General features: G+C 44.3%; 1 protein-coding gene across 4 annotated transcripts in view; it reads right to left on the reverse strand.

The window, feature by feature from the left end:
* The window catches only part of LRSAM1 (leucine rich repeat and sterile alpha motif containing 1), a 51,923-nt gene that overhangs the window by 18,539 nt on the left and 14,024 nt on the right, over positions 1-19,360 (reverse strand). For 3 of the 4 annotated variants that reach the window (XM_037798000.1, XM_037798001.1, XM_037798003.1), the window contains exons 7-15: positions 15,080-15,164; positions 14,057-14,178; positions 10,673-10,763; positions 8,823-8,953; positions 4,582-4,611; positions 4,085-4,207; positions 3,598-3,737; positions 2,935-2,979; positions 1,017-1,087 (exon numbers count right to left, since the gene is read on the reverse strand). In XM_037798000.1, the coding sequence (XP_037653928.1) occupies positions 1,017-1,087; positions 2,935-2,979; positions 3,598-3,737; positions 4,085-4,207; positions 4,582-4,611; positions 8,823-8,953; positions 10,673-10,763; positions 14,057-14,178; positions 15,080-15,164 (838 nt within the window). Of the gene's footprint in view, positions 1-1,016; positions 1,088-2,934; positions 2,980-3,597; positions 3,738-4,084; positions 4,208-4,581; positions 4,612-8,822; positions 10,179-10,672; positions 10,764-14,056; positions 14,179-15,079; positions 15,165-19,360 lie in introns of those variants that run through there. The other variant, XM_037798004.1, reaches the window with a different exon arrangement.

Below are 19,360 nucleotides of genomic sequence, written 5' to 3' on the forward strand. Positions count from 1 at the left end.
TGCAGGCTTAAGGCCATGGATAATATGGGTTACTTATTCTTGTCCTCCAGAAAGAGCCTGTTGATTCATACTCAACTCAGCAGCGAACGGGAGAGCGGATTCCACATACTCTCATCTCAAGGTGCTACTTTTTTCTGCCTTATTATTTTTATTGACATTTTAAATTATAAAAATAATACCTGTTCATTTTCACAAAGCTAGCAATGGGGAATTTTGAAAAGATGAAAATCCTATCCCATTCCTAAGCAATAACCACAGTTAATGTGATAAACATCTGTCCAGAGATTTTTCTGTAAGTAGAAATGTGGGTTTTGTTTTGTTGTTTTTACAAATGGTGGCTGAGTGCTATTTAAAACAAGGTTATGAATGACAGGGAACCTCAAATGCAAATGGGGAGTGCTCGGCACAATGCCTGGGACCTTGCTTAAGGGTGCCCGGAACATCCACTCCACTACAAAGTCTCCAAAGAACGTGGCTATCCAAACAGAATCATTTCTTCTTTTAAATAACCACAAGAAACCACCTCCTTGGCCTTCCTTGACAGGAGTTTGTGTTTCTCAGGATTGCGCAGGGAGCCTCCCTCGTTGGTGTGGAGGAGGTGGATGCTCAGGACCACTCCTGGGGGGTGGTGGGAAGGAGCAGACTTGCCGGTAACACAAAGAGGGCCAACCTCAGTTCTTGATAACAGAAACAGAACAGGCTTTGGGAACTGCTCAGTTTGTGTTGGGCATTATCTCATCTGATCCTCTTAATGACCACGTGAGGCGGGCAGTTATCATTTCCTCCAGTTTATAGATAAGAAAACTGAGGCTCAGAAAAGTTAGGGATGAGTAACGCCCTCAAGGTCATATGGCTGGTGTCGGAGCTGGGCTTCTGGATCCAAGTCCAGCCTGAGCCCTGAGCCCAGAGCCCAGGCTCCATGGCTGGACTTTATAGCCCTCTCGGGGGTTACCACTTGCCACCCTCTGTGCGTCTGCCCCTCCCACCCAAAGACCCCTCCCCAACCCACAACTCACAGGCAATCTCACGTCGTCGCAGGTTCTCTGTCTCCTCCTGGGTTATAGACATCAACTGCTCCATCCTTATTCTAGAAAATATCCACAAGGGAAACACAACATTTCCAACAGGGAATCACGTCAGATGAACACCACCTTCTCCAAGAGGCCCTCCCTGAGGTACCGACCTAGCTGTGCTCTCTCAGTGCCTGCTGCATCATGCACCACCCCTGGGGCCTGCTAACCTCCAGCCTTGTAGTTAGTTTCTTGCATAAAATGATGAACACTCCCTTAGAAGAATGGACAAAGGAGGGAAACAGCTGATTCAATGATGCGTAAATGAAACCAAGAAACATACTGAAAGATGCTTAACTCACTGATAACTAAAGATAGCAAAATCTGTCAGACTGGTTGACATTAAGAAAACTGATAACTACTGGTGATGGCAATGATGTTGGAGAAATGGGCACTTTCTACACAGTTGAGAAGAGTGTAAATTGGCAAAATATTTCTTGGAAGTCAATTTAGCAGTGCCTATCAAAAGGTAAAATATGCATGGCCTTTGACAATTTTCTTCAGAAACAGTCACTTGGGTGCATACAGTATATTTAGAGGATGGTCACGGGCTATTGTTCGGATTATAAAAAATTGGAAACAAACATTCTTAAACAGAGGGCTAATTAAATAAATTATGACATAGTCGTAAAATGAAATACTCCATTATTACATATTACAAGGTTTTTGGCATGGAAATATATCCATTATATAGTAAGTGATAAAAATTGTGATTGCATGTATATATGTGCATGCTGTGTATAGGTGCATTTTTTCACACTAAACTGCTAACAGAAGCTTGCAGGGAACATCATTTCTGAAGGTTTCTGCAGGGTCTGACTGAGCTGGAAGAAGCACCTATCATCTGTGGCCCTCTGTGTGCTGCCTGGACTGCCTCTGGTGCACTGCCATATCCCCAGGGCCAGCTGCAGGCCCAGCACAGGGCCGGCGCTCAGTCTGCAAGTGCTGCATGAGTGATTGCCTCCTGCCACGACTCAGCTTAGTCCTGACCTCTTCCGGCTACACCATCAGCACATTTGAACTGGGCGAGATGATGGGGCTCCCCAACCCTGTGGGTGTGCCCTGCAGGAGGCCTCCCAGGCATCCAGGGTCCCAGAGGCTGAGCCCACTGGGGAGGGGAGGTTCTCACAAGGACGGCGGGAAGTCCATGCTGCTATTTTGGAATCCCAGAGAGCACAGGAGAGGGATTTGCATTCAGTATCTTGGGGAGGGGGAGGGAGACTTTGCCCTTCCCACTTAACAGCCTGTCTAATTACAACAGCATCTGTGCCTCAATGTAGGAAACTTGGGAAACAGAGAAAAACACAAACAGAAAAAAACAAAAATCACCACCTGTAATTCCTACCTCTCAAAAATGTTCGGTGTTAACCTTTGAGAACAGGTCCTTTTGCTTTCTGTGCAGCTACATACAGAGTGTCTTAAAATGCTAGACTGTATGTGCTGCTTTAAATCCACTCACCATTTTTCCACTTAGCAATATATTGTGAGTATTCTCCCTTAACCAGGAATATTTTTCTACAAGACGTATATTCCTTTGTACATAATATATGTTACTAAATTCTTTTTTTAAAAAAAATTTGATTTTTTCCAAATTTGCATGCTCGAAATATACTTGGACATTATAAAACAGCCTTATTTACATCTTCAAATTTTTCCCTAGAAGTGTATATGTATCTTAAAGAACTTGAAGGCAGTGATTCTTTTTTAATTCAATATTCCTGCGAAGGGAGAGAGTCTCTTTATAGCTTCAGGAAGCTTTCTGGCATGATCCTTTGGAGAATCACAAGACATCCTCTCCTCAAAGCTGCACACCTCCCTGAAAGGAAGGAAGTGCCAAGAAAGAGCATTAGAGCAGAACACCTACCTCTCATTTTCCAGTGACTTCAAAATCTCCGAATTTTTCTTTTGTCTGTGGAGAAAGCCATAAAAGACCCCTGGCAGTCACCAGCAGGCCTGCTTCCAACAGAACTGCTCTGTCCTCACCGCCCTGGCTGCACAGAGTGGGCTCTGGTAGTTGAGGCCTGTTTCTGGAATCTTCCCACAATGGAGCTCCTAACTAGACTTTCTTAGGGTTCTTGAGAAGCCCCATAAATTTCTGCTTTTAGTAGCTCCTGCTTTGGACAGGATTTATGAAGGTAATTGTCACTACAGGGTGAATGGCTTTCCTCATTCTAACAGGTTACTTGGAACCCAAAATATTGGAACAGGATGTGACCTCAACTATCTTGTAAAACCCACTCATTTTACAGATGGGCAATTTGGGTGTAGAGGGGGAACCACATCCCCAAGGTCGTAAGTTCAGTCAGTAGCAGTCCCATGAGAAGAAACCAGATCTTGTAATGCCCAGATCAGATTTTTTTTCTAAGTCGTGTGCAAACTGAAGCACCAAGATTGGATCCTAACAATGGAAACCCTGGGCAGGAGTGGAGAGACCGTGAGGGAGAATGGACGGCCACCCGAGGCTCCTTAAAGGGTATCACGTGGGGGAGGGTCTCTGGGTCTGGGGGCCCCAGGGCAGGAGCCTCACCGCTGATTCTCCTCCAGGAGCTTCTGGATCCTGGTGGAGATGTTCTGCTCAGTCTGCTTCAGCTGCTCCTGCAGCCGCTGGCGCTCAGCGTCAAGGTAACGCTGGCGCTCACTCAGGCCCTGCTCCAGTCGGGACTGTTCCTGCGGCAGGAGAGACCGGGTCCTGGGTTCCTGCGACTCCCGCAGACATGCCATAGGGCAGTGAGGGGTATGGAAGGGGAGGAAGGGCACTGGACTGGGCTGGAGGACTGGACTTCCTTTCCCAGTCTCACAGGACCTTGGGCTCTTCCTCCCCTCCCTGGGCCTCAGTCTATCTGCATGGTGAGGAGGCTGGCCTAGGAGATGTGTAGGGGCCCCCCAGTTCCTGCAGGGTGGATGTGAGAGCTTCGTCCCACTGCCTTCCCACGTCAAAGAGACCTCAAACTGAGTCAGGAGGCCACCGGCAGGGAGGGTGTAGACTGGCCTGACTCCACTTGGTGCTCACCAACCTCTTTGACCGATTGAAGGATCTCGTCCTTCTGACTATTGCTCTGCTGAAAGAGCTGAGCATGCTCCCGCTGCCCGAGTTCCAGGCGCCGTTCAAACTCCAGTTTTTCCAGCATCTTCTGTTCCTGAAAGAATGTAGATCCTGTCAACACAGGCCAGCAACCAAGCTGGTCCATCTGGGTGTTAGTACGTGGGAGCAAGGTGCCAGCACCTGGGGCCCAACTGTAATAAAGTGGGCCGTGCACTGGCAGGGGCTAGTGGTTTAGAGCCCGGGTTTGGACCCACCTCTCCGAGTCTTAGGCATCTCATGTGTCAAATGGAGATACTCTGCCACCCACCCAAGGTTATAGAGGATTCAGCAAGGCGATTGTATATAAGAGAGAGCATTACTTTAATTTCTAATTTAGAAGCAAGAAGAAGTAATTTCCTCAAATCTTTTATAAAAGTTGAGATCTTTAATGGGAAGAAAGGTGATAGAGGAGAAAAGGCATTTTCTTACCTTCCTCTTCTCATAGTCTGAAAATCTATTCTGGGGGGAAAAAGACAGTGGTCAAGAAAAGGCAGGCAGCAGTGGTTCTCAACTGGCGAGTGCATCAGAATCACCAGGGTGGCCTGAACAAGGCAGACTCCCGGCCCTCCCAGACCTACTGCATCAGGCTGCAGGGGGGTGGTGGTGAGGGGGATGGGTGTTTTGATAAAGGGTCCCAGGTGGTTCCAGTGGGCATCCAGTGTTGAGAACCACTCACTAGGTTGCTACTACATACTCAGCACCACTGCAGGATGGAAGTTTTCAAGATAGTTCTGGGGATGTAGCACTGAGATGGTGTGGTGCTTCTTAAAGAAGACCAAGAAATGGGGATAATTGATTCCCTTGTTTGTCTATATAACAAACCTGCAATATCCAGTTCTCCCCAACAAAACACTCCCACAAACGCACAAGGTGTTTGTACAAGTTCTTGAAGAATTGTTCAGAGGGTGAAAGGAGGGAAACACTGGAAATAACTCAAGTGCCCATCAATAGGTGATCATTTCAATAAATCTTGGTACATCCATTCAACGGACTATTATGCAGCTGTCAAATAAGGAGGTGAACCTGTATGTAGCCACAGAGAAAGATGTCCCCCACCTTTCACCCTGTATGTAGTATGATTCCACTTTTGTAAAACAACATCAACCATAGGATGGCATATGGGAACGCTATATTTTGTGGATGATTTTTCTGTAAACCTACAACTTCTCTAATAAAACAACAGCAACATCAACCACAAAACTCAACTCTCAGCATATGTATGTAGAAAAGAGTCAGAAGAGATATTCAGTACTCAGTCAATGTGACGAATGTCTTCAGGGGAAGGTTGACATTAACTTACTTTATATATTTTATATTGTTTAAATTTATAAAGAAGATGAATTACTTTTGCAATTAAATATAAATAAATACACACACATATTTTTGGTCCTTCTATTTAGTTATCCTGCCCTGAGATCAGGATCACTCTTTATCTGTGTTGTAAAAGCAGCATCTATTAAGAAAATAGGATTTTTCTTATACCCATGGTAGGAGTATAATTTTTAAAATTAATCTTTAATTATCTAGGTAATATCTGAATATATTCTCCTTGCAAAAAAGTAAAACATGGCATATAAAACTGAAGTACTTATGGACCACCCCCTAGCCTAATCCTGGTTCCCTTCCCTTCCCACACCTCATGCCAGAAGCAACTACGATTATCAGACCAAAGCCCATACATCTACGTGCATATAATTTGTGCTTTTGAAAAAAATACATGTTTGTGTATACACATAAATGTATTTTTATCAATGTATAATTACATACTGTAAAATTGACCCTTCTTCATGTGCAGTGCTATGAATTTTGACAAATGCACACTTTTGTGGAACCTCCACCACCATCAAGACATAGAATGATTCCATCACCCAAAGAAATTCCCTTGTGCCAATCCAAGCCCTTGGCAACTACTGATTTGGTTATTTTTGGGTTATCTTTTTAAATAAAAAAATAGAAATATACTCTATCCATTATGTTCTGAAACTTGCTTTTTTCATTTACCCATATGTCCTGGTGACCTGAGTCTATATAGACATATCTCATGGTATGGATAGAACACAGCTGGTTCGGCCCATTCTTACTGATAGACATTTAGGAGGCATCAATACTTCATTATTACAAATAAGGCTGCAATGAATATTCTTATAATGCCCCTTTGTGTAAGTATTTCTTTGGAGTATATACTGAGAAGTGAAACTTTGAATCATGGGCTACGTCCATGTAAATTTTTGACATACATTGTCAAATTATCCTTCAAAGTGGTGATACCAACTTTCATTCCCAAGAGCAGCTTATGAGGGTACCTGCTTCCCCACTCTCTGGCCAAGAGAAGTGATCAAACAGAAAAATCTGTGCTAAATAGGCAGGAGGGCCTGGGGAAGGACTGAGGAGTGGACTAACTGGCTGAGATTGACAGCCGGCTATAGTTGATCTTCTGTCCTGGATCCCATTTGTACAGACGAGGAGATTAAATTATCAAAAAGTCTTTGTGGGAAATAATGAAGAATATGTGTATTAATCTGAGCCTCAAAGCTAAAAGGAATAACTATCAATCGCTTCACAGACTTCAAAACTATTAGTAAATGTTAAAGCTGTTCATTACATTTTTCATTCACTAGAATTCTACAGGTGTTCATATTCAAATGCTTGGCACTCTGGGCCAGCAAACATCCCAGGGATAAAAGTGAGGGAGTTGAAAAGCTATGGAATAGCAGTCAAAAAGAAAGGGAAAGCTTCAGTGGAAAGTATGTGCAGGCTATGAACATGCTAAGGGAGGGTTGTCTCATTCTGTGCTCTTCATGTAACATGTGCATTATTGGGGATGGACAAATGCTAGCTAATAGTAAAAAATTATTTGAAGTTGGAGAATGTTAATCACTCACCCTGGAATTCAGCTAGAATGCTTGTGTTATTTCACTTGGTTCTGACACAAATGATGTTATCTACTGGCTTGTAAACCTGTTCTCTTCTTAATTAACAGGGAAATGTTATTAATTGCTTGGTGAGCTCCACTAATAATAATAACAATGGCAGAAAACTTTGTTGAAGGAGATTTACATTGTATTATAACTTTTTGTATAGTTTGGATTTTTGTTTTTTTTAAAAATACGTATTACTACTACTTCAATTAAAACTTTTAAAATATGGAGAAAAAATCTGTGCTAGCCTGAGGAGGATAAATATTATTTCATTGTTTTTATTTGCATATCTTTAATTAAAAATGAAGATGGCATTTTTTTGTGTTTATTGACCAAACGTACTTTAAAATTTTTTACCTGTTTATATATCATTTGCCTATTTTTTTCTATTGGAATGGTTTTCTTTTTCTTATTCACTTGAAAGGATTCTTTATAGGTTCAGTCTGCTAATCCTTAGTCAGGTGTGTATGTTATAGATACCTTCTAAGAGTATAAATTGGCACAATCTTCCTGGAGAGCAATCCCCTCCCTCTCCAAATCTCATTAAAATGTCAGAAAAAAATACAAAATTACAAATGTATTCATAGCAACACTGGAAAACAGGGAAGGGTGGCTACAGAAAGCAGAAACTAAAAAAATTACTGGAAGATAAAAAAGCAGCCTGGACTGAACTCATGGAAAATTGCATTAGAATTGAAAACCCAAAGGCAAGGGAAAGGATAATTAGAAAGTGGGTAGACCCATCTTCCCAACAAATTTCCAGAAAACCAGCAACAAATCCCTACCAAGCAAGCAAACCCTAAATGGCAGGGGCTGGGCATGGGATGAGAGAAGATCCTCAGGAGCCTGGCAATACCTCACTTTCCAAGAAGCCAAACTGATGGCAGCAGTGTTTCCTGCTCGGTGTCCATCCTCCCCCTCCCACCTGTCAAAGGGTCCCCTGCATGAGCCCCTTGTGAGCCTCCAGTGCAAGAGCAGAGGCCAGGGCTCCAATATCGGGTACAGCAGGTATTACGTGCAAGCACTGGCCGAGCTGCCAACTCCACGCCCATTCTATGCTAGATCACCTTCAGGGACCTGAAATTCCCACATTGCCAGTGATGATGCAGGAAACTGTCTGGCTCCTTCGCCAGACCCAGAGCATCTCCACCCTGCCTTGTCCATGGCAGGGGTCCTATACAGCCAATGGCATTTCCCCGGCAATCTTCGTGGAGAGATAACAATGAACTATACAGATATGATCCCTATTCTCCTGAAGCTTAGTCCAGCAGGGGAGACAGACAGTAAACAAACAATTTCCTATATCATTTAATTTCTTAATTTACAGTTGTGATGAGTGCTATCCAGGAAATGTACAGAGTGCTATGAGAACATACAACAGGAGACCTGTCCTGGTCTGGGTCTGGGCAGGCTTCTCAGAGGATGTGATGTTAAATTGAGAACTGAGGGTTGCGACTGTAAGAAAGTGAGTGGGGAGCATTCCAGGCAGAGGGAACCCATGTTCAAAATCCCTGAGTGGGGAAGGAGAGTAGTCAGCTCAGGGTGCAGGGGGGCACAGCACAGCCGATGACTGGTGAGCTAGTGAAGGGACACCGTGAGAGCAGACCTCGTAAATGCATCTAAGCACGCTGGTCCAAATGGAGGTAAAATCCTAGTTTGATGGAGGAATGCAGGAGCTGCAGCTCTGAACATCTCCCTCTGTCCCCAGGGCCAACACGCGGCTCCACGTGCCAGCAGGCAGGTGCACCTTACCTGCCACTCTACCTCCTCCCTTGAGAATCTGTCAGTGGGCCCATCAGGGCTGTCCTGGGGGTTCTCAGCTCCATCCTGCTCCAGCACTGGCAGCAGGTACTGAGAAGGTGGGTAGTAGTCCAGCCCTGACTCTGCAAGAGATGGAGCACAAGCTGATCAGGATGGAGGAGACAGGGCCTGGGTGTCCCCCAACCCTAGCTCCTGCAGCCCTTGCTCCCTCCTTCCTCCCCAGCATCCTCTGTCCCATCCATGATTCAGTTCACTGCTTTCTTCTTCCCTAGACTTGGCACTCCTAATTCCTGGCCATGGAACGTGACAGGTGCTCAATAGATGTAGGCTGGATGAGTAAATGGGAATGCCATCTGCCTCTTCACCATCTGAGTGAGAATGAGGTGGTAGAAAAAGCCTGAGTTTAGTAGAGAGGCCTGGGCCCAAGACACAGCTTTACTGATTATTTGCTGCATGTGTGATCTTGGGCAAGAGGCTTTTCTTTTCTGGCCCTGTATAATTTGAAAGGGTTCAGACCCTTTGCCCATTTTCTACTGGTTGTTTGCCGTTTTCTTACTGATTTGTAGACATTCTTTGTACATTGCAGTTAGTAACCTTGAGCCTACTATACATGTTGCAGTGCTTTTCTTCTAGCTGGTTATTTGTCTTTTTAACTCTGATGATGGTGTCCTGAGGTGAACAAGTTTTAAATTTTGATGTAGTCAGAGTTACCCACTTTTTTCCCCTGAGAAGAATACAAATAGGCAATTCACAAGAATACTAAAAATGGACAGTAGATGCATGAAAACATATTCAAGCAATCAAGGAAATGATGGTAAAATAAGTTCTCTTGTTTATCAGATCAGTACTTTTTAAGTTTAAGATAATATCAAGGTTATTCAGGTTTCAGGAAATAAAATGGTGCTCTCAGATATGGGAATGTAAGCTGGCATAACCACTTCAGGGGCAGCAGAGAGCGCCCCCCCCCCTTTAACCCAGCAACCCTGCTTCGTCTGCTCTAAGGAATATTCACACTGTGCTGGGGAGGTGCGAATGAACAGGTTCACAACAGAGGAAAATTGGAAATAACCTCCATGTTCACAATAAGGGGACAGCTCCACAAGCTACAGAGACTCCACAGCACAGAAGACTGTACAGCAGTTGAAAAGAACATATGTTATGACAAAGGAAAACGCCCAAGACTTATTTTTTTTTTTTAGAGTAAGCAGGTAGAAAATTTAGTAGATTCATATGTAAGAGAACATGTTGGCACTCTCACAAGAAAAGAAAATTCAGAGGCGAGAGGCCCAAGACTTATTCTTGAGTGAAAAATGCAAGGCACAGAAAAAATTGTATAGCATATCTTTCAAGGGTTTTGCCTTTTATCTTTTTTTTTTTTTTTCATTTTTAACAGAGTAAAACAAACAGATATTTTATAATAAGGATATAGCCATATATTATATAATTAAAATAGATTAAATGTGTATGTTAACAGATTGAAGGTTTGTTTCTTAAGCTGTGTAGTTGTATGCATATGTTCACACTGTTTTATTCTTTATATCTTTTGTATACCTAAGTAGCATATAATTTAGCCTAGCTAAACCACTTTCTTGGAAACCCAACCTAAATTAGAAACACTATCAGACTCTCTCATAACCATAATTTGCAATTACATTTCCTTGTGTAATCATTTGTTTTACCCGTTTCCTGGGCCAGACCTCAGGCTCCTTGCAGGCAGGGACTGGGGCCGTCTTGATCTCTGCCATCTCCCCAGGGCGCAGCCTGGGCCTGGCACACGTGGCTGCAGGGGTTGGGGGTCACATTTCCTTACCCAGAGAACGAGGCAGGCTGCCTGGCTTTACCTTTGCAGAGGAATTGCTGAATGGCCTTGGTGCCAGCACCGCACACCTCTGGCGAGGGGTAGATCATGGATGAGGCGTCGAGGCTCAGGGTCTGTGGACATAGGGGACCCTCTCTTTATCAGTTTCATTCACTTCACTGTGCAACACAATCTGAATCCACCTGATTTAGTTATTAATGTGTTTGTTTATCGTCTCTCTTTTTCTTAGTATGTAAGCACTGTGGGGGCAGGGAAAGCTTACCTGTCTTGTTTACTGCTGTGTTCCCAGTACCTTGAACAGTGACTGGTGTGCAGTGTAAGCATTCAGTTAATATTTTTGGATAAATAAATGCATAAGTGAAAAAAAGGGAGGTTTAGGACAGCATAGAGAATATGATTCCAGTTTTGTTTAAAAATGTACTCACATGCTTTCACATTAGTATACTTTCACAAAAAAATTTGGAAGACTCTATATCAAACTCAAATGTCGTTTCCTCTAAAGTATAGCATTTATGTCACTAAGTGTTTTTTAATATTTGAATTTTTAATACATAGTATGACTTTTTAAGTAAGAAAAAAACAAAGGACTAGGCACATATTTATATAAGTATGCATGTATCTGCTTACATGTTTATGAAGCCCAGGAAACAGGGACCTAGTTTCACACACACATATCCACAGAGCTGCCTACACCCACGGTGTGAGTTTTAAAAATGAGCTCTTACCCTGCTGGCTTCTCACTTCCCATCGGCCTTCTGAGCCCACTGAATGCAAGCAAGAGTTACCTAAGGCCCCTTTTGGAAGCTGAAAGAGTTACCTAAGGTCCCTCTACCCCTGAATCAGACAGACAAAGCCTCAAAGGCCAGGGAAGTTCTGGAGCAGGGAAAAGGGAGGCAAGCTCTGATTTTGCTGTAACACAAGGCACAGACTGGAAGGAGCAGCTCAGACACCCTTACCTAGCCCTGGCAGCACAGTCTTAGCACAAAATCGGTGTTTGGCAAACATGCCTTACATGAGTGAGTAGAGACTCTGCTCCAGAGAGAGGAACTCACTGGCCTGGGCTGCTGAGAAGGGGTGAGGGCCTGAGAGCAGAAAACTTCAACCCGGGAAGCTGAAACTAAAGAAAATTTACCCCATGTGGGCATGTTAGTCACTGCCAGGAAAGTGTAGTGGCTTAGGAGCAAGGATTCGAGAGTTGCACTGTTTACTATGGTGACCTTGAGAGCCACATGTGGCCCTTGAAGTGAAAATTTTAATTAAATTTTTTAAAAATTTCAAGTTAAGTTTCTCAGTCAAGAAGCCATATTTCAAGTGTTCAATAGCTATGGGTGTCCAGCGGCTACCATACTGGGCAGCACAGATTATAGAACATTTCCATCATTGTAGAAGGCTCTTCTGTACAGGCATGCCTTGTTTTATTGTGCTTTGCTTTATTGAGCTTTACAGATATTGTGTTTTTTACAAATTGAAGATTTGTGGCAACCCTGCATTGAGCAAGTCTATCAGCGCCATTTTTCCAATAGCACGTGCTCACTTTGTGTTTCTGTGTCACATTTTATTAATGTATGTGCATTGTTTTTAAGACATAATGCTATTGCATACCTAATAGACTACAGTACAGTATAAACACAATTTTTATATGCACTGGGAACGCAAAAGATTTGTGTGACTTGCTTTATCATGATATTTACTTTATTGCGGAGGTCTGGATCTGAACCTGCAATATCTCTGAGGTATGCCCGTGCAGCGTTGCTCTAAACACATACAGCCCTGGTTTTAAATTCCAGCGCATCACTTGCTAGCTGTGCTTCCCTGAACAAGTCCCTTAACTTCCCTGAGTTGCAGTCGCCTCCCTGTTAAATGCACATAATCCACCAGCTTTGCAGTCTGTCTATTGGTTGTGGGAGATAACACACGAAAAAAAAGTGCACATAATAAGGCCTCTACTAAGACTGGCTGCTGTTATTTTCTCATTCTAAAAAAGTTTGTCCGAAGCGCCAACAAGAAGCTCAAAGATTTTTTTAAAAGAACTGATATAAAATGAATCACACCTAGAGCTCTCACTAGATGACAGAATAATAGCACTAGGGTTTGGAACATGGGCTCTGAGCCATGCTGTCTAATGTGGTAGCCACTAATCACACCTGGCCATTTAAATGTAAGTTAATTAAAACTCGATGACATTTTAAATTTAGTTCCTTGGTCAGACTAGCCACATTTCAAGTGCCCAATAGCCATACGTGGCTGGCGGCTACTGATTCGGACATTTCTACCACTGCGGAAACTTCTGCTGGTGCTATTGGACAACACAGGATAAGCATGTCAGCCTGTCTCTCTCCAGCCCACCCAGTGAGAGGAGCCTGACCAGTGGCCTCAGCAGGAGGCCACCAGCACAGAGGCCAGCCACCTCCCTTTGCTCCGTTCTCCATGCTCACTCACCCACTCCTGGCACAGATACGTCCTCTCGGCAGCCTGGCTTGAGAGACAGGTAATTCACTGACCACTCACTGGAGGATTCTGGGATGCTTGGCGAAACTATTGATCATTGTGAATGAATAACTCCCTGTTCCAGAAGGCTGTGTTGCACAGACGGGAAGAGCACAGGCCCTGGATTTTGATGCCCCGATTTTCAATCCCATCTCTGCTACTTCTAGCTGCGTGGCCCTCAGACAAGCGCCTTAAACTCCCTGAGCCTCGATTTCTTCATCTGCAAATGGCATAATAGCATTTGCCTCACAGATGTTTGTGAGGAGTCAGGGACATAACACAGGTCTAGCACCCAGCCTTAGTCAGCACCAGATAAACATGACTCTCGGAGCCCACCCTCACTGAGTGGCTACCTTGTGTCAGTGTCCCCACCACTTGCTTTGATGAACCCATTTTCTTCATGTATGAAGCTGAGGCCCAGACCCCTGGCCTGAGACCTGATTCCCACGGCTCCCTCCCTCGTAGCTCTTATGATGTGGACCCTTCAGGCACGGCAATTTCAATCACATCAGCTTCCTCACTCTTCCCTTAACACCTCCTGTTCTTTACCACCTCCTGGCTTTCCTTATATTGTTCTCTCCGCCTAGTATGCTTTTGTTACCATATCTACTTCTCAAAATGTTATTTTTCTTTCAAGGTCTGACTCAAATACCACTTCTTTCATAAGGTGTAACTCCATCAGAAATCAGCATTGCCTCTTCACTCTGGAAGTATGTTTTTTTCAGCCTGGTTATGGCAGCAGAAGCCTCACATTTACAGATGCTCATACGTTGGTCTCTCCATGAGCTCTTAGGAGCTATGCCTTAGGCTCTCTGTGACCTCAGCCCCACATGGTCAGGGCAGGCATCCAGGAACGTGAGAGGAAGGGGAGGCAGCCAGCGCAGGGAGGACCCCGGGGTGAGAATGGCTCCCCACTTACCTCCAGGGTTCGAACATGAGCCAGCATCTGAGGTAGTCTCTGAATCTCATTTTGGCTGATGTCGAGGGTACGTAAGCTTCGCAGTTCCCCCAAGGTGTCTGGAAGCTCCTTCAGCTTGTTGTCTGGAGAGAGCCCAATGGTGCATCTTAATACCCCAAAGCTCCTTCACCAGCCTCATGCCCGACACCCACCAGGACTCAGGTCCTGGAACCTGAGACTCTGTGAGTGAGAACATGATGTTGGAGTTCCAATGACCTGGGTTCAGTCCCCACTCCACCACTTAATAGCTGAGTGACTTTGGACAACTGACTTTATCTCCGTGGGCCACAGTTTTCTCATCAGTAAAATGGGGATAACACTGTCTGGTGCCATAGGGACAGGGATTCAATGAGATGTCATATATGAGGTCCTCAGCACGGTGCCTGTTACATAGTAAGTGATCAATAAATGAGCACCATTATACTTATTTATCTGTTACAAAGGTGATAAACTGAGACATTTTATGCAGAAGATGCCTAAGGACAGTGAGAAGAAATAAAAGCATTAGGGGTAACGGTGAGGACAGCACTTGACTGAGGGTGAAGGGTCTGCATTAGCATCTCCTGGGTGGTCTGGAGCAGCCGTGCCTCTCTGAGCCTCACTTTCCTCACCTGTAAATTGGGGGATAAACCACCTCCCTCTGCCTACCCCTCGGAGTGGTCCTGAGGCTCCCCACATCATCGAATGTGGAGGCGCTATTCACTGAGGCTGGCAAGCTGCCCAGAACTCTCACCACGGTTCCTGAATGGCTCTCAGTCAACCCACTACTGCTACCCTTCTCTCCATAAGGCCCTGACTCCATAGAGCCGTAGGAACCCTCCAGAAACCCTGTCTCTCGTTGCCATGGACTGACCTCACGGGAGGCTTGAGGCGGCAGTCTGAGGCGGCTCCTCGAGGCTGGCTGCCTTCATGCCCAGCAGCGGCCAGGCTGAGCACTGTGGGTACCGGCTGAGACAGCCCAGGGCTGACTGAGGGTCTCCTTACCTTTCACATTGAGGGTCTGGAGCTGGATCAGGTCCCCAATGGAACGTGGGAGATATGTCAGCTGATTCCTTTCCACATTCAAGACCTAAGGAAGAAGAAAAAAATGACATGAGAATCCACTCACAGACCAAAGTGACTACCCCTGCATTTCCTAACGCCTGCTTCAGGCCAGGCATCATCGGGGCACTTCATGCACATCTTACCCTGTGAGGAAGGTATAGATGGTTATGATCCCATTTGAGAGATCAGAAAACTGGGGCCCAGAGTGGTGAAGTCACATGCTGAGCAGTCAAAGCCAATGACTACCCCACAATTAGAGAGGGAGGAAGAAAGGGACTAACATATTCAGGTTCTGGGTGACGCACCACATGATAACGTGCGAATTGTTCCAACGTTAAGGAAAAGGAAATTGAGCAGTATAAAGGCCCTGTGATTTGCCCAAGGTCTCCAGGCTGGTCTGTGGTGGCACCAGGATTAGAATTCAGGCCTGTTGGATGCTGGAGGCTGTGCTCCGTACAGGAGGTGGCACTGCGGGATGAGTGAGGCCAACAGGATGACACACTGGCCATTAAAAATAGATAGAGAGGCGGGGCAAGATGGCAGACTGGTGAGCTGTAAGTTTTAGTTACTCCTCCAGGAAAGTAGGTAAAAAGCCAGGAACTGCGTGGACTGGACACCACAGAGCAATCTGTCTTTGGGCATACTTCATACAACACTCATGAAAACGTGGAACTGCTGAGATCAGCGAAATCTGTAAGTTTTTGCGGCCAGGGGACCCGCGCCCCTCCCTGCCAGGCTCAGTCCCGGGGGAGGAGGGGCTGTCAGCTACGGGAAGGAGAAGGGAGAACTGCAGTGGCAGACCTTATCGGAAACTCATTCTACTGATTCAAACTCCAACCATAGATAGACTGAGACCAGACACCAGAGACTCTGAGAGCAGCCAGCCCAGCAGAGAGGAGACAGGCATAGAAAAAAAACAACACGAAAAACTCCAAAATAAAAGCAGAGGATTTTTGGAGTTCTGGTGAACACAGAAAGGGGAAGGGCGGAGCTCAGGCCTTGAGGCGCATATGCAAATCCCGAAGCAAAGCTGATCTCTCTGCCCTGTGGACCTTTCCTTAATGGCCCTGGTTGCTTTGTCTATTAGCATTTCAATAACCCATTAGATCTCTGAGGAGGGCCGTTTTTTTATTTATTTATTTTTTTTAAATCCTTTTTTCTTTTTCTAAAACAATCACTCTAAGAAGCCCAATACAGAAAGCTTCAAAGAATTGCAATTTGGGCACATCAAGTCAAGAGCAGAACTAAGAGAGCTCTGAGACAAAAGGCAATAATCCAGTGGCTGAGAAAATTCACTAAACAACACAACTTCCCAAGAAAAGGGGGGTGTCCGCTCACAGCCACCATCCTGGTGGACAGGAAACACTCCTGCCCATCGCCAGCCCCATAGCCCAGAGCTGCCCCAGACAACCCAGTGTGACGGAAGTGCTTCAAATAACAGGCACACACCACAAAACTGGGCGTGGACATTAGCCTTCCCTGCAACCTCAGCTGAATGTCCCAGAGCTGGGAAGGTGGAGCAGTGTGAATTAACAAAGCCCCATTCAGCCATCATTTGAGCAGACTGGGAGCCTCCCTACACAGCCCAGCAGCCCAGAACTGCCCTGGGGGGACGGCACTCACCTGTGACATAGCACAGTCATCCCTCAACAGAGGACCCGGGGTGCACAGCCTGGAAGAGGGGCCCACTTGCAAGTCTCAGGAGCCATACGCCAATACCAAAGACTTGTGGGTCAGTGGCAGAGACAAACTGTGGCAGGACTGAACTGAAGGATTAGACTATTGCAGCAGCTTTAAAACTCTAGGATCATCAGGGAGATTTGATTGTTAGGGCCACCCCCCCTCCCCGACTGCCCAGAAACACGCCCCACATACAGGGCAGGCAACACCAACTACACACGCAAGCTTGGTACACCAACTGGGCCCCACAAGACTCACTCCCCTACTCACCAAAAAGGCTAAGCAGGGGAGAACTGGCTTGTGGAGAACAGGTGGCTCGTGGACGCCACCTGCTGGTTAGTTAGAGAAAGTGTACTCCACGAAGCTGTAGATCTGATAAATTAGAGATAAGGACTTCAATAGGTCTACAAACCCTAAAAGAACCCTATCAAGTTCAGCAAATGCCACGAGGCCAAAAACAACAGAAAATTATAAAGCATATGAAAAAACCAGACGATATGGATAACCCAAGCCCAAGCACCCAAATCAAAAGACCAGAAGAGACACAGCACCTAGAGCAGCTACTCAAAGAACTAAAGATGAACAATGAGACCATAGTACGGGATATGAAGGAAATCAAGAAGACCCTAGAAGAGCATAAAGAAGACATTGCAAGACTAAATAAAAAAATGGATGATCTTATGGAAATTAAAGAAACTGTTGACCAAATTAAAAAGATTCTGGACACTCATAGTACAAGACTAGAGGAAGTTGAACAACGAATCAGTGACCTGGAAGATGACAGAATGGAAAATGAAAGCATAAAAGAAAGAATGGGGAAAAAAATTGAAAAACTCGAAATGGACCTCAGGGATATGATAGATAATATGAAACGTCCGAATATAAGACTCATTGGTGTCCCAGAAGGGGAAGAAAAGGGTAAAGGTCTAGGAAGAGTATTCAAAGAAATTGTTGGGGAAAACTTCCCAAATCTTCTAAACAACATAAATACACAAATCATAAATGCTCAGCGAACTCCAAATAGAATAAATCCAAAAAAACCCACTCCGAGACATATACTGATCACACTGTCAAACATAGAAGAGAAGGAGCAAGTTCTGAAAGCAGCAAGAGAAAAGCAATTCACCACATACAAAGGAAACAGCATAAGACTAAGTAGTGACTACTCAGCAGCCACCATGGAGGCAAGAAGGCAGTGGCACGATATATTTAAAATTCTGAGTGAGAGGAATTTCCAGCCAAGAATACTTTATCCAGCAAAGCTCTCCTTCAAATTTGAGGGAGAGCTTAAATTTTTCACAGACAAAGAAATGCTGAGAGAATTTGCTAACAAGAGACCTGCCCTACTGGAGATACTAAAGAGAGCCCTACAGACAGAGAAACAAAGAAAGGACAGAGAGACTTGGAGAAAGGTTCAGTACTAAAGAGATTCGGTATGGGTACAATAAAGGATATTAATAGAGAGAGGGAAAAATATGGCAAACATAAACCAAAGGATAAGATGGCCGATTCAAGAAATGCCTTCACGGTTTTAATGTTGAATGTAAATGGATTAAACTCCCCAATTAAAAGATATAGATTCGCAGAATGGATCAAAAAAAATGAACCATCAATATGTTGCATACAAGAGACTCATCTTAGACACAGGGACACAAAGAAACTGAAAGTGAAAGGATGGAAAAAAATATTTCATGCAAGCTACAGCCAAAAGAAAGCAGGTGTAGCAATATTAATCTCAGATAAAATAGACTTCAAATGCAGGGATGTTTTGAGAGACAAAGAAGGCCACTACTTACTAATAAAAGGGGCAATTCAGCAAGAAGAAATAACAATCGTAAATGTCTATGCACCCAATCAAGGTGCCACAAAATACATGAGAGAAACACTGGCAAAACTAAAGGAAGCAATTGATGTTTCCACAATAATTGTGGGAGACTTCAACACATCACTCTCTCCTATAGATAGATCAACCAGACAGAAGACCAATAAGGAAATTGAAAACCTAAACAATCTGATAAATGAATTAGATTTAACAGACATCTACAGGACATTACATCCCAAATCACCAGGATACACATACTTTTCTAGTGCTCATGGAACCTTCTCCAGAATAGATCATATGCTGGGACATAAAACAAGCCTCAATAAATTTAAAAAGATTGAAATTATTCAAAGCACATTCTCTGACCACAATGGAATACAATTAGAAGTCAATAACCATCAGAGACTTAGAAAATTCACAAATACCTGGAGGTTAAACAACACACTCCTAAACAATCAGTGGGTTAAAGAAGAAATAGCAAGAGAAATTGCTAAATATATAGAGACGAATGAAAATGAGAACACAACATACCAAAACCTATGGGATGCAGCAAAAGCAGTGCTAAGGGGGAAATTTATAGCACTAAACGCATATATTAAAAAGGAAGAAAGAGCCAAAATCAAAGAACTAATGGATCAACTGAAGAAGCTAGAAAATGAACAGCAAACCAATCCTAAACCAAGTACAAGAAAAGAAATAACAAGGATTAAAGCAGAAAT

This window comes from Choloepus didactylus, chromosome 10, assembly GCF_015220235.1.
Source record: "Choloepus didactylus isolate mChoDid1 chromosome 10, mChoDid1.pri, whole genome shotgun sequence".
Lineage (NCBI taxonomy): Eukaryota > Metazoa > Chordata > Mammalia > Pilosa > Megalonychidae > Choloepus > Choloepus didactylus.